Source organism: Chiloscyllium plagiosum, unplaced genomic scaffold (genome assembly GCF_037043375.1).
Source record: "Chiloscyllium plagiosum isolate Xiang-an unplaced genomic scaffold, Cpla_swu_hap1 HiC_scaffold_27, whole genome shotgun sequence".
NCBI classification, from domain to species: Eukaryota; Metazoa; Chordata; class Chondrichthyes; order Orectolobiformes; family Hemiscylliidae; genus Chiloscyllium; species Chiloscyllium plagiosum.
This window is the reverse complement of record NW_028270165.1, coordinates 65,704,377-65,718,797: the sequence shown is the minus strand read 5'-3', so window position 1 is coordinate 65,718,797 and position 14,421 is coordinate 65,704,377. Positions and strand designations below refer to the sequence as shown.

At 42.5% G+C, this 14,421-nt stretch overlaps 2 protein-coding genes across 2 annotated transcripts in view; both read right to left on the bottom strand.

Annotated features, from left to right (window-relative positions):
- Positions 1-1,731, bottom strand: part of LOC122543742 (scavenger receptor cysteine-rich type 1 protein M130-like) — a 32,084-nt gene extending 30,353 nt beyond the window's left edge. Inside the window, exon 1 of the mRNA XM_087975357.1 lies at positions 1,600-1,731. Within this exon, the coding sequence (XP_087831483.1) occupies positions 1,600-1,731 (132 nt within the window). The remainder of the gene's footprint in view (positions 1-1,599) is intronic.
- Positions 1,732-1,746: 15 nt separating this feature from the next.
- The window catches only part of LOC148144499 (scavenger receptor cysteine-rich type 1 protein M130-like), a 41,966-nt gene continuing 29,291 nt past the window's right edge, over positions 1,747-14,421 (bottom strand). Inside the window, exons 14-16 of the mRNA XM_087975356.1 lie at positions 13,486-13,599; positions 12,165-12,296; positions 1,747-1,853 (exon numbers count right to left, since the gene is read on the bottom strand). Coding sequence (XP_087831482.1) covers positions 1,747-1,853; positions 12,165-12,296; positions 13,486-13,599 — 353 coding nt within the window. The remainder of the gene's footprint in view (positions 1,854-12,164; positions 12,297-13,485; positions 13,600-14,421) is intronic.

The window sequence follows — 14,421 nt, the reverse complement described above, 5'->3', positions numbered from 1 at the left end:
GATCTTCATCATAGAAGGGCACATCTCAGCTCCAGGCTCATGTCAACTGGGAATCTATAAATATGTTAACACCTTAAATCCTGAACGGTCGCACAAAATTTCTGTAATCTAGTTACTGGTAAACAAACGTGTAACAGAATGATTAAGCGTGACAGAAGCGATCAGTTTGAGATTCAATCAGTGCGAACAAACGTGAATTAGGATCAAAGACTGAGGCTACACGTTTGGAGACAGTCTGTCTGTCACAGAATCACTGAGTTGCAATAGCGTTAGAGACTGGGATGAGTTTGTTCGGCCAATCGTGTCTGAACTGGCTGTTCAAACACTTATGATTACCTAATGCCAGTATCCTGTCTTAATCGGATAATCTTGCAAATATTTGCTTCCATATTCATCTGATGCTGTGGCAAGTTTCAATCTGCATTCCCCAAGTTTCCAGGCAGTGCTTTCCATCTCCTGACGTCCATCTTCGCTGCTTTTGCAGATCTCGAAACTATTGTCGTCACCTGCTTGTCCCATTTGTTTTCGGGAATGCTTTCTCCCAATATACTCTGTCCAGATCTCTCGGGCAGGCAGGAGGAGATACGAAGCATGTGCAAGACTTAGAAATCATTACCATAGAGAAATGCAGAAGATATAAAGTTGCACTGAGTCGGAGCAGGGATAAAGCAATGGGAATTAGACAGAGAAAGACGTTGAGCACTGATGTCACAGAATTATATGATCACACCATAGAACATAGAACAGACATCCAAAGGAGCTGGGCTTTCTGCCCAATATGCTTGTGTCCACCATGATGCTGTTCTCAACTGATTCCATTTGCATGCATATGGTCTGCTTCTCTCTATCCTCTCCCTGTTCATTCAACTGTCTAAATACCATTGTTGATACCATAACTATTCATGCCACCTCCCATTGTAACACATTCCAGGTACTACTATCTTTGAGGTTAAAAACCTGCCTCGGACTTTTCCTTCCACCTTTCGGCCTCTCAACGTAAAATTGTGCCCACCAGTATTGTACATTTCCGCCCTACGGAGATTCTGATTATTCTCTTTGCCTCTCCCTCTCATAGTTTTAAATACTTCAGTAATCTCCCCCTCCGCCTCTGATGCTCAAACGGAATAATCCACGTTTGTCCAACATCTCCTTGTGGCTAATACATTCCAATCCACCAACATTCTGTGAAACATCTTCTGCATGCTCTCCAAAGCTTCCACCTGCGTGAACCCTTTGTCAATCAACGATATTCAGAGTCCGACCATTAACAGTGCAGTTTCCACTTGCATTTAATTTCCAAAAATGCATCACCATCTCTTGCCAGGTAAAACGCTATCCATTGTTTCTCCAACCAAATGTCTAACTGATCCATGACTTGTTGTGATTTTTGACACCCTTCCTTACTGTGCAGAATCAGTCAATTTTTGTGTCGTCTGCAAACTTAATAATGAAACCACCTATACTTTCATCCAAATTTTATACATGTGGTTAATCACCTGCAGACAGGGAAAACACGGTTCTGTAACATCCTGCGTTTTCAATGGTCAACTCAATTTTACACCAAACCTTCCATATCAGCATGGATTCCATATCACTTACTTTTCTGAACCAATCTACGATGAGGGATTTATCAAACACTTTACCAAAATCTTTGACCTTCGTTGACGTGATTTCCTCTTGCTTTTGAGCTCCCACGTCCATCAAATTACACTTATTGGGATCCAACCCCATCTGTTATTTCTCTGCTCAAATTTCCAAATGCTCCATAGCCTGCTGTATGCTTCGACAGACTTCCTCACTACCCACATCTCCGGTAATTGTCATGTTTTCTGGAAATTTACTCACCAGATCAGCTAAATGAATTTTACAAACAATGCAGGTCACAACAAGGATCGTTCTGCAAAGAGATATCTCACAGACCTCCAGTCAGAAAACAGATATCAAAGTTGTACTTTCTGTCTCCTCCGAACAAGCCAATTTTTGATTTATCTTACAAACTCACAACCATGGATCCCATGTGGTTTTATCTGCTAGACATACTGGAGATTATTCAATGCTTAAGTAAATCTTTACCGGCAACAACATCTACTCACTACCCTCATCAATTATCTTCATCACTTGCTCACAAAACTCAGTCAAATTTGTGAGTCACGGCATCCCACGTAAACCTGTGGCTACTATCTCGAATATGCGTTTTTTGTTTTACCAAATGTGAGCAAATCCCGTGCCTATGAATCTTCTACAAGCAGTTACCTACCATGGATGAAAGACACAGCTACATGTCATTCCCTGAATTAACAGCGTTGCTCTTTTTAACCAAAAGGAACACGTTGGCTATTCTCCAGTCTCCTGTCGCCTCTCTTGTGGCTAAAGACATACAACATATTCCTCCCTAAAATTCCCATCGTCCAACTCATTCTCCGTTGTGGATACGGATGCGATATATTCCCTGAGGACCTGACTCCCTTCCTCTAGCTTTCGTCATAAATTCCTTCCTTTGTCCTTGAGTCTGTTCACACTGAACAATTGCTCTTAATGCAACAATAACATCGCCCTGATCCTACTGGCCAACATTTTATAGTCTGTTTTAGCACTGATAATTCATCTGTTAATTTTTTTTTTGCTTCCTTCAAACCTCTCAAGGGTCTTGTTTGATTTCAATTTTCTAAACACTTGCTTCCTTTTCTCATTCTGACTAAACTTTTGATATCTCCTCTCATTAAGAGAGGGGGTCGGTGGGGAACTTGCAGGGATTGTTGTTTTCCCATGTGCTGCCCCTTATCCTTCAAGACCCCTCCAAGTCGCACGCCTTACCTTCTTATGGACGTAACTACGGACAGCATGATAAATGTCGAGAGTGTGGTGCTGGAAAGGCACAGCAGGTCAGGCAGCATGCTGGGCCCAGCCAAAGACACATCAGGTCCAGTGAATGAATTAACAATAAAACAAATCCATTCTATTTTTTTAAATACACGGCCTGGGTAATTTACACTTCTCCAGTCCTCTGACAACGCTCTCGTATCTGAAACGTGTCACATTGACTCCCCCAGTGAGCCACGAAGGTACTAATGAGACTGGGCAGACGTTCGATGTTACTGTGTAGAACGCTGCTGGAATGGAATGGGTTCATGGAAACTGTTTGTTCTCCATCTCCCATTAACATCAGGCTCCACAGTTTATCGCTGTGTACCTGGAGGGCACTCTCCTCCTTTAATACTCAGGGACTCCTTGCAGCGTGTTACCCTGCCATGTCAGTGGTTGTGCCAACTCCCTCAGTAATGGGGGACGGTCGTCTCGACAGACAGAGGAAGAGATTGGATTCTGAGAGTGACTGATTGTGATCATTATGACAATGGACTGATGTTTCTCCAATGGACTCTACTGGCATTCCCAGAATTGGATATCTCTAACATCTCGAATTCAGGACGTGTTTTGGATAATTCAGGGTGTCTGCTACGCCATTCTGTCTGTCGTTGGCATTCCTGGTATGTACCTGGTGAGGACACACCATCTAGTGAGGCCACGTTTGATGTACAACGCTCAATTCTGCTCGCCCTGCTTAAGGAAGGATGTTATTAAATTGGAAAAGAAAGCAGAAAAGATTTACAATGCTGTAATCTAAACTGGATGGTTTGTGTTGCCAGGAATGGTTGGATAGGCTGGGACTGATTTCTCCCCGGATTGTAGGTGACTGATGGATGACATTGTAAAGCTTTACAAAATCACGATTGACATACATAACGTGAGTATCCAAGGCTTTTCATTCACCAGGGTGGGGGAAACCAAACATCGACGGCATAAATTCAAGGTGAGAGGGTATCGATTTACAAGGGAACTGAGTGTAGGTTTTTCACATGATTCGTGTTTGGAATGAGCTGCCAGAGGAAGCGGTGGAGTCTTTTTGCATTTCTATTCCAAACAATGTGAATGGGATACCTTTATCCCAAGCATTTGGGTAACCCTGACAGTTCGCTCTTAAACATGACCTACGGGGTCTGATGCCACCTTTCCAAGGCTCCCTTGGATTCAGGACGGTACGCATTTAATTTAAAGTGCAGCATGCAGAATTTATCCATGACTTCCTTAAGTCCCGCGGAGAAAAATTGGAGACTTGGTCTGACTGAATCTCTCTAGGTTACCCATACTGGGTAAAGAAAGGTACCAACTCCTCCACCACCCTTTTTGCCTTAAAACACCAATATGGAAGTACCTCCAGAAATCTGGTAGCCACATCCATTACAGTGGAGAAAGTGAGGACTGTAGATGCTGGAGATCAGAGCTTAAAAGTGTGTTGCTGGAAAAGCGCAGCAGGTCAGGCAGCATCCAAGGAGAAGGAGAATCGACGTTTCGGGCATACGCCCTTCTTCAGGAAGGGCTTATGCCCGAAGAAGGGCTGAAGAAGGGCTTCTGCCCGAAACGTCGATACATCCATTACAGTGAGCAAGCAATGGTTCCCACTCCTGGTTTTACAGAGAGAACATACACAATCAGTCATAACCCACGTGACGTGTTCTTGGAATCCGCGGGAATTGACAGCAAATGCACTAGTTTGATTACTGCCTGTGGCTCACCCTACTATGCACCTCTGAAATGTATGGCAAAGTGTACACATCCTTATGCAGTCCAGGCAAACAGAAGTGCTTTGGTACCTTAGCCTGTGTCTTCCTCACACGAGGTGACCTCCTACTGGCAATTCATTGTGACCCATAATATTTTCCATCTGTATGCGGCCGGCAACACAATCTGGTCTTCTTTCACCCATTTCTCCTCGACACTACACAGCCGCGGTCTCTATTCTGATTCTTCTGAGTAAATTGTTGGAAAACGTTGTAAGAGATAGGACTTATAATCATCTCGATTGGAATAAGTTGATAACGGATAGTCAACACAGTTTTGTGAAGGGTAGGACGTGTCTCACAAACCGTACTGATTTTTTTGATAAGGTGACCAAACAGTTGATGTGGTGTATATGGATTTCAGTGAGGTGTTTGATAAGATTCCCCATGGTAGACTACTGCACAAAATACGGAGGCATGGGATTGAGGTCGATTTAGTGGTTTGGCTCTGAAATTGGCTAGCTAAGAGAAGACAGAGGGTAGTGATTGATGGGGAATGTTCTTCCTGGATTTCAGTTACTAGTCGTGAATGGCAGGGGTTTGCTTTGGTTCCACTGCTATGTGTCATTTCTTTAAAAGACCTGGATAAGGGTGTAGAGGGATGGTTTAGTAAATTTGCGGACTGAGGTCGGTACAGTCGTGCATAGTGCTGTAGGATGTTGTAGGTTGCAGAGGGACAGAGATAAGGTGCAGAGCTGGGCTGAGAGGTAGGAAATGGAGTTTAATGCAGAAAAGCGTGAGATGATTCACTTAGGAAGGAGTAGGAGAATGCAGGGTACTGGGTGAATGGAAAGATTCATCATTTCAAGACAATTCTTCAAAGTTTGTGAGAAGATGTGTAGCTCGGGTGCTCGTTGTTGTGGTTCTGTTCGCCGAGCTGGGAATTTGTGTTGCAGACGTTTCGTCCCCTGTCTAGGTGACATTCTCAGTGCTTGGGAGCCTCCTGTGAAGCGCTTCTGTGATCTTTCCTCCGGCATTTGTCGTGGTTTGAATCTGCTACTTCCGGTTGTCAGTTCCAGCTGTCCATTGCAATGGCCGGTATATTGGGTCCAGGTCGATGTGCTTATTGATTGAATCTGTGGATGAGTGCCATTCCTCTAGAAATTCCCTGGCTGTTCTCTGTTTGACTTGTCCTATAATAGTAGTGTCGTGCTAGTCGAATTCATGTTGCTTGTCATCTGCGTGTGTGGCTACTAAGGATAGCTGGTCGTGTCGTTTCGTGGCTAGTTGGTGTTCATGGATGCGGATCGTTACCTGTCTTCCTGTTTGTCCTATGACAAGCAACAGTCCAAACGTGTGCAGGTCAGGTGAATTAGCCTTTCTAAATTGCCCACAAAGCTACGTGCATTCGTCAGAGTGCAATGGGTCTGGGTGGGTTACTCTTCAAATGTTCGGTGTGAACTTGTTGGGCCGAAGGGCTTGCTTCCACAGTGTAGGGAATCTAATCTTGTCTCTCCGCTGGCCCATGGCAATCACGGCATTTGTTTCACATCATGTTACTTCTTCTGATATCGCTGTGACACTGTATGCTTTAAATAATAAAGCCCAATGGAACGTTCTCACAGTTTTATTGTGGAACGCCAGTAGGTCAGTTATGTAAATTTGGGAGATATCATCACATTTACAAGGAAGATGGAGGCCACTTAGAACCATCACATCTGGGTGGGTGATGTAGATGTGAAGACTATAAATTCTTGAAGAGATCATATAAAACTCAGTCTCATCTGTCATATTTTTGTTTTAGAATGATTTTAATTATTTTATTTGATCCTTATCTCACCCTGTACGACAACAGAAGTCACGAACATCCAAAACGAATTAAAATGTTTTAGTATAAGTTGATCCTGTTCAATGTACAGTGATATTCAACAGAACTTCTAAATTTTCTAAGACACTTTCTAACGTTCGTTCCAAATTTGTTGTATATTTCTTTTCTTTTATATGAAGCTCTGACACGATCCACAGCAGGGCAGAAATTCAAACTGAACACACTTGCTTACATAGTTCAACATTTCTCTGTCCTAGACAACGGACATTTCAAAATAGTGGATCAAATCTAAGCGCTGAAGTCCTGCCAAATCCATGGTGAAGAACAATTAAATAACTCACGAGAGGAAGAGTTTCCACAAATTCGCCCATCTTCAAAGGTGGAAGTACCTAGCACATCAGTGCAAGACATAAGGTTTAAACATTCAGAGCTGTTTTCAGCCAGAAATGGCCTTCCCCAGCGGTCCCCAGAATCACAGATTACAATGCTCAGCCAATTCGAATTGCTCTGTGTTATATCAAGAATAGGTTGGTGGCATTGGAAACCGCAATGTTTAATGGCCCTGACAACATTCTGTAAAAACTCGCTGAAGGCTGGTATTCCAGAACATGCCACCACGACACACCCCCCCCCCCCCACCCCCGCCCCACCCCGCCACCCACGCCCTTGTCAAGCTGCCCCAATGTCGGGAATTGCTCAGCTATGTCTGTGGAGAATAAACAGGACAAATTCCAACTGATATATTGCCGCTCCGTAAGCCTACTTCCAAACATCGTCAATGTCATGTTTAGCGTCATCAACAGTGCTATCAAGCAGTGTTTGCCAGCAATAACCTACGCAGTTGCTCCCAGTTTGAGTTCCTCCAGGTTCAAACAGGTTCTGACCTCATTACTGTTTTGGTTCAACCATAAACAAAAGAGCTGAATTCCAGAAGTAGGTGAGAATGATAGCCGCTGATATCAAAACCACATTCTAGCGAGTGTAACATCAAGGAGCTCTTGCAAAACTGGAATCAATTGATATCAGGGCCCAAACTCGCCATTGTTGAGCCATGCCTGACATGTGGGAAAATGGTCATGGTTTATCGAGGCATATCACCTCAAGTGCAGCTCTGCGGGAAATATTCAGGGAGAGAGAGGAAGAGGGGCAGGGCAGACAGGAACATGAGAAAGTGAAAGAGTGAGAGACAGTGAGGGATCAGAAGGAGGAGAGGAAGGCTTCAAGAGTGGGGGAGAGGGTGTGGAGAACGGGAAACTTGTAGAGAGATATGGAGCAAGGGAGAAATGAAGGAAGAGCGAGGTGAGAGTGGGACAGGGAGAGGGAGAGAGAGATGGAGGTGTGAGGAGGAAAGAAGAAGAAGGCAGAGAGAGAAAGAGACGAACAGAAATGTCTCTGTACCAATTGCTCCCTTGCGTTAAAAGTAATACAGCGCCACACCCTGCTGGCCGGCCAACGCCACTACACAGGAGATGCTGCACCGTGAAAGCCATCTCGCGTATCATCAGAGAGAGAGAAAGAGAGCGACCAACTCACAGCAGCATAGAGATACAGAAAGATAGCCATCTATATTGACACAAAGACAGATACACACGACACTAACGCCCATACACTCCACACAGATGCAGGCACACAGATATGCACACACTGGTGAGATGATTGCAATTGTACTTCGGGTCCCTCAGCGTGAAAGATGTTTATATTGAGAAAATCTATGAGTTTCTTCTGCAATGTCGAATTGATTTATCTTTGGGCTGTTTCCTGACATTGTACACATTCAATCGAACATTTGCTGGCAACTGCACTCAGGCACCTCCCAGTGAATTGTTTTTATAAGGAGACACGATGAATTTTCTTGCACTTTGTGCAATTTACAATTCTATGTAATTTATTGAGTCAGATGCTAAGTGACGGAAGAATGTAATATTTGAGGCGGTCAGGCCAACACTGGGTCTGTTCATCTCCTTCTGCTCATGTCACAGGGGCAAGATCGATTGAACAAAATTTCTACAAGCGCAAGTTTGAAGAAGAAAGTGTGTTGCTGGAAAAGCGCAGCAGGTCAGACAGCATCCAAGAATGATTCCTGAAGAAGGGCTCATGCCCGAAACGTCGATTCTCCTGCTCCTCGGATGCTGCCTGCCCTGCTGCGCTTTTCCAGCAACACACTTTCAGCTCTGATCTGCAGCATCTGCAGACCTCACTTTCTCCTTGAAGAATAAAGTACAATTGTAACCTGGGAAATTCACTGGCTTGAATGCTTTATCCAAGAAAAAATATCTGCCGCTTATGGACTGGTATGGGTTGGCATTGTCTCACTTGGAATACAAGCGGAGGACAGGGTTGGCGGAGGGGGTAGAGAGAGGAAGCGAGAGAACTTCCAAGCCTTTGACTCTCGCATTTTTTAGTTTATTGTTTCATTCAACCTTCCCTCCCGGATAAAGTGTATCTCATTGCAGGCAGGTGCAGCCACACTGGTACAAACACAACAAAATGCAAAGACACACATATGGAAACTCGCATCAACATGGCCATCAGTGTTATATCACTTTGAACAAAAGGGAAGACTGAGAGAAAGTGGGGAACGGTTCAACCCTATTTCAACAGATTCAACATCTAAAATAAACAGAGACTCCACTGCACAGAGACACAGTCACAGATATCGTCTCTGGATGTGTTCTCTTTTTTTAATCTCTGACTCTACTTTTCGGTTCTGTCTTACTCACCCACCACTCCCTGCTTGTTTATGCCTTAAAATATTACCCTACACATTTCTGACTCTCAAACATGCCTTGCCTCAATTCATAGCCTTCCGAAGTTTCCTCCATTCTGCCCTTTCATAATTAACACCACGCCCCCACCCCCACCCCGACCCCGCGCCAAAATTGTGCTTCCACAACTTTGTCCCCTTCGCAACTTTGGCGATCCACAACAAACATGCTCCTCCAAACAGAGCATGCACCACACCCTTTGCAGTGTCCCACACCTGCAAGCTGTTCTTTCAGTGGTAGCCTCAACAACGCCTCCATGTCATTTCGGCGGAGTGGCACCCAGAAATGTGTGTCATCTTCCAAAGGTGGCCTAATTAAAGTTCGACAACACACAACCTGACTGCATAAAAATTATACCACGTATTTTCCGACTAATGCAGGAAACCTTGTCATGTGCCTCCTTGCTTACCTTACCCACCTGAGTTGCTACCTTTACAGAAAAGCAGATTGCAAGCCACGATCCTTCTGTAGGTTAACTTTCCAAGTTCTCCTCCATTTCATGTGTATTTCCCTCCTGCAATCAGCTTTCCAACGTACTGGCCGAAGAACAAATATTCTCATATTCAGAGATGCAGTTGCACAAGCATAGCTAATTACAACCACTCTCACTTACTCACTGACACTCACACACATACACTTGGCACTGACATCAACAAACGGACTCAGAATCCCAAAACAAACTTGCAATCAATGAATTTTTATTGATGAATTGTGTCCTACATTTTGCACATCACTTTCAGAAATATTCCCAGTTCATGGACAGAACATTTCCTTCAATAAACAGCAAAACAGCACTTCATAGAATTCTTTGGCTTGACAAGTTTAAAAGCCTCCTTCATACAGTATGAGAAAACAAAGCAATTTCACATGGAATTTCCTCAATACCTCATTGACAAGCCACAGGACCATCGTCCACTATTGTGACTTCAAACATTCACACTGAGAAATGAATTACGTAATGTATGCACACATAAAAAATAACTTCGATGCACTCTGTTTATACCCACTTTTAACTCATTAAAAGACGCAGCATGCAATTTTTTCGGTATATTTCAAATGTATATATATGCAAATATATACATTTCAATGCGAAAGTACATGCTACTGAATTACAACCAGTTGCAGCTTATATTGAGAAAAATATTTTTGAGATTCAAAACGATAGTCGGCGACTTCTCGCAATATTAGGACGTCCCATGTTGAAATCGCTTCTAAAATCTACCTGAAATGATAAAGAAAATAATTTGAGTCCACGCATTCAAGTCACCTCTGGCTCTATTCACAGCACATGAATCTACCAATCCCGAGCTGAAACTCTCACTCCATGGAGTAGGGACAAGACTAATTCTGCCTCAGCAAGGTCAGACTGATGACGGGCCATATTTGGAAGTCACATTGACATGTTTATCTATCTGTGTGTTTAGCTGGATGCAAACGACAGCCTGGAAATTACTCTGAAGATTAGAGAGATATGTGCAGCAAGTGATCACTGGGCCAATATTTATTCTACAATCAACAAGCTCACTCAAAATATTATATAATGATCATCGCCTCTGGTTTGTGCGAATATTGGCTGGGTAATATCCTAAATGATAGTAGTTATGAAATGTTCAAAAGTATATCATTGGCCATGCACGATTTTGCAGGTGAGATGTTGATTGAAAATGCAAGATAAACAAATATCTATGGTTTCTTTCGCACTCCTAAAACAATTTAATAGATCTCTGTGAAACAATAAAAGTTGTTTTCTTCACTAATTTAAACAATCCTAACGAATGTATTCAATGTTTAACTGAAAAATAAATGTCAAGTTTCCCATGATGATTTTCAACATTACATAGTGCTCAAGATATTTCAGAATTTTGGAGAAAGCCGGGGCATCCCATTCTCTCCTCTGCATCAGAAACATTGGAACTCAGAGGGAAACGTAGCAATTATGGGTTTGATGCGTACGTTGTAAAAGTTTGGATTGCACATCCAGTGTATGTCAACAGTGAAGGCGCCACCGATATGCGAGTTATCAGGGGAAGTCAGATGTATTTTCTGATTGGACAACAGAGGTAACATGGCAATGGCTGTATCACAGTTCTATCGAATCATGCAGTGCAGGGAAGCTCATTTGGCCATTCGTAATCAGAAGCAAACAACGGGAATTGCTAGAAAAAACCCAGCATGTCTGGACACATGTTTGGAGCACATCAAAGTTAAAGTTACAGGCCCAGTGACCCTTCTTCAAAGAAACACAGGAGCTTGTTTGTCAGTGTGGTGACTGCTACATGTTACAGGAGAGTTCTCACAACAGTAATTAAACAACTCTCTGTGAAAAAGGAGAGAAGGTGAAGAATAATGGAAGCGGATAACTGGGAATACAAGGAACATTGGAGCAGTTCTTCTTTTCCAAAAGGCCATTCGAAAACACTAAAATGGTTAAGGAGCTGATCAGATAGTATGGGTTTCAAAGGCAATCGTGAGTTATTGGCATTTTTAATGTTCAGCTTAAGGAGACGTATTCTTCTTCGGGAATGGGTGTGAGTGCAGTTCCTGAAAACAGCCACATCAAACACACGTCTCTTTGCACATTACAAGTAAAGGTCCTAGGCTCTGTATTCCCTGTGAGCTACAAGAACTAAACCATTCAAACTGTTGAGCACGTAAAACCCCATCTTTCATATTCTCCATACAGCCAGTTGATGACTCATTGAAACAGCAATTTTGTAGATTTGTAATTACAAAATTAGGTGAACATCAGCTATTCGAAGAACTGACACAATGCAGTGTATGATGAATAGCATCGAATTCATTTTTTAAAGACAGTTCTTCATGCTATTGAAATAAAAATCGTTCTCCAATAATACATTGCTTTCTCAGTGACAAGGTGTGGAAATGAGGCACAGGTTTGGACGTTGTTCTTGGATTTTCAGCAAATATAATATTATCATGGAATGGAAAGGAATTATGGCAGTGTGAATGCACAGAACGGTGGTTAAAGATGTGAGTATCTGTTATTCAACTCACCGAGTGAACAAAGACCACTGTCATCATCTGTAAGTGTGAGGGGTTCATCAGGATCACTGTCCAATTGTAACTTTGCATCATGACATTCTGCATCTTCAGTCTCAACATCGTCATACTCACCACGAATTCGACCTGGAGAGAAAGATGAGCATCACTGATACAAATTGAAATACACAACAACGATAACTAGAAAACGAGACGAATGTCTCAGATAAGGCAAGTGCTGGAAACTGAGACCAGAAGAGTTAGGTCATAATTCTGAAGTTACGGAATGAGCAGAGTTGGTGCAAATTGGGATTGTTTTCTGTGGAAATGAGAAGGTGAAAGGTTATATGATTGAATTATTCAAGATAATAACCCGGATAAGACAGGGAACATAAAGTAAACTACTTCAACTGATTAGACTATTTTAGCTCGAGGTGTTATACACAGAATTAATGCCAGACCGTTCAGGGAAGATGTCAAGAAAGGATAAAGCTGTACAGGGTTTGGAAATATATTTCCCAAAAATTAGCTGATGTCTGATCAATTCTTAATTTTAAATGTGGCCGAGATTATTGTTGATCAAAGGTATTTATGGACATGCTTCAAAGGCAGGGAGCTGGATTTAGGCCACACTATAGTTTGGAATTATCTCATTGAAAGGAGGAAGAGTTACGAAGGGCTGAGAGACCTACCGCTGTATCTATCTTGCAATTGATTGACTTGGAGCTGAGCATGCAGAGTCGCTGGCATGCCTGCGATGAGTCATGAAATGATGACGACTGTAGTTGGGGAAGACAAGAAGGAACATCTCTCTATGGTGGAGAGATCAATGACCAAAGGCCATACATTTCAGAGAAGTGATGGGAGAAGTAAACAGGAAATCTACGACTCTCTGCCAGGAAGGGTGAGAGAGGCAAAACGCGCTCAAAAAAGTATTCAGTGATGCACTTGCAATGTCAAGACATACAAGGCTGTGGGCCAAGGTGTGCTGTAAAAATGCGATTAGAATGATAACCTGGTTGTTTTTGTAATGTTCAGCTTAAGGAGACGTATTCTTCTTCGGGAATGGGTGTGAGTGCAGTTCCTGAAAGCAACGACATCGAACGCACATCTCTTTGAACATTACAAGTAGAGGTCATAGGCTCTATAATCTCTGTGAGCAACAAGACAGCCGGACAGATCATGCCCATGATCATGTGGTATCAAAACAGCGATTTTCTCTTTAACCAACATTCCAGTGGTCACACTACCTTGTGAGGGTTGCAATCGTTAAGTTTTGGACAGCTTAGAGGGTGTAGGACGAAAATTAATTGACAGAAAGTGATGCTATACACACCTGGAATGCTGTTGGATTTCACCTCAAGATTTTCAGATCCGGGATTATTGTCGGTCAAGTTGTGGCTGGTGTAGTATTCAATGCGATTGAGTGAGTCAATGGAAGCATAAATTACTAAAAATAAAAATGGAGAGTTATTTTCAAACTCGAATTCCAAGAGAAGCCATGACCAATAAGATTTAGAATGAGGCAAATATTCTTCAACCAGAGGCTTGCGAATCTATGGAACACAGATGGCTATTGAGGCCAATCAGTGTGTATTTAAAACAGAAATACAAAGGTTATTGGTTAATAAGGGGATAAAAACATCCAAGGAGAAGGCAAATCAAAGTGGTTGAGAAGCACATCAGCCCTTATTGAATGGCAGAATAGACTCGATGAGCCAAATGATCTAATCCTGATCCTGTATGTCGTAGACTTATGAACTGTAGTTGAAGGTTTTATGTTATTAATTGTAGGGTGACAACAGAAAGTATTGTTCTTTAATCGTGCCTGTATAAATATCTGGAATAATGTCAAGTGAACCCACTGCGGGAAGGAATATGATAAAAGAACTAAGAGCAGGAGTACTCCATCTGACCGTTCCAGCCAGTTCCGCCGTTCAATAAGATCATAACTGACCTTTTCGTGGCTTCAGTTCGACTTACTCACGATTTTAACGTTCAAAACATTATTCACCCCAGTTCTAAAAACATCTGATGAGGCAGGGAATTCCATAAATTCTCAATCCTGTGGGTGAAAATGTTCCTCCTCAATTTGGTCCTAAATCTGCTATCTCTACTTTTCAGGCCATGTCCGTTCAAATAATAGTCATTTCTAATTTTATTCCAACCACAATGGATAATTTAACATTTATCATCTCCCAGACATTTTCTTTCCATTCATTTACACTGTATCTGAACACCTGCAAAGTTTCAGAGTCATATGCACACTTTC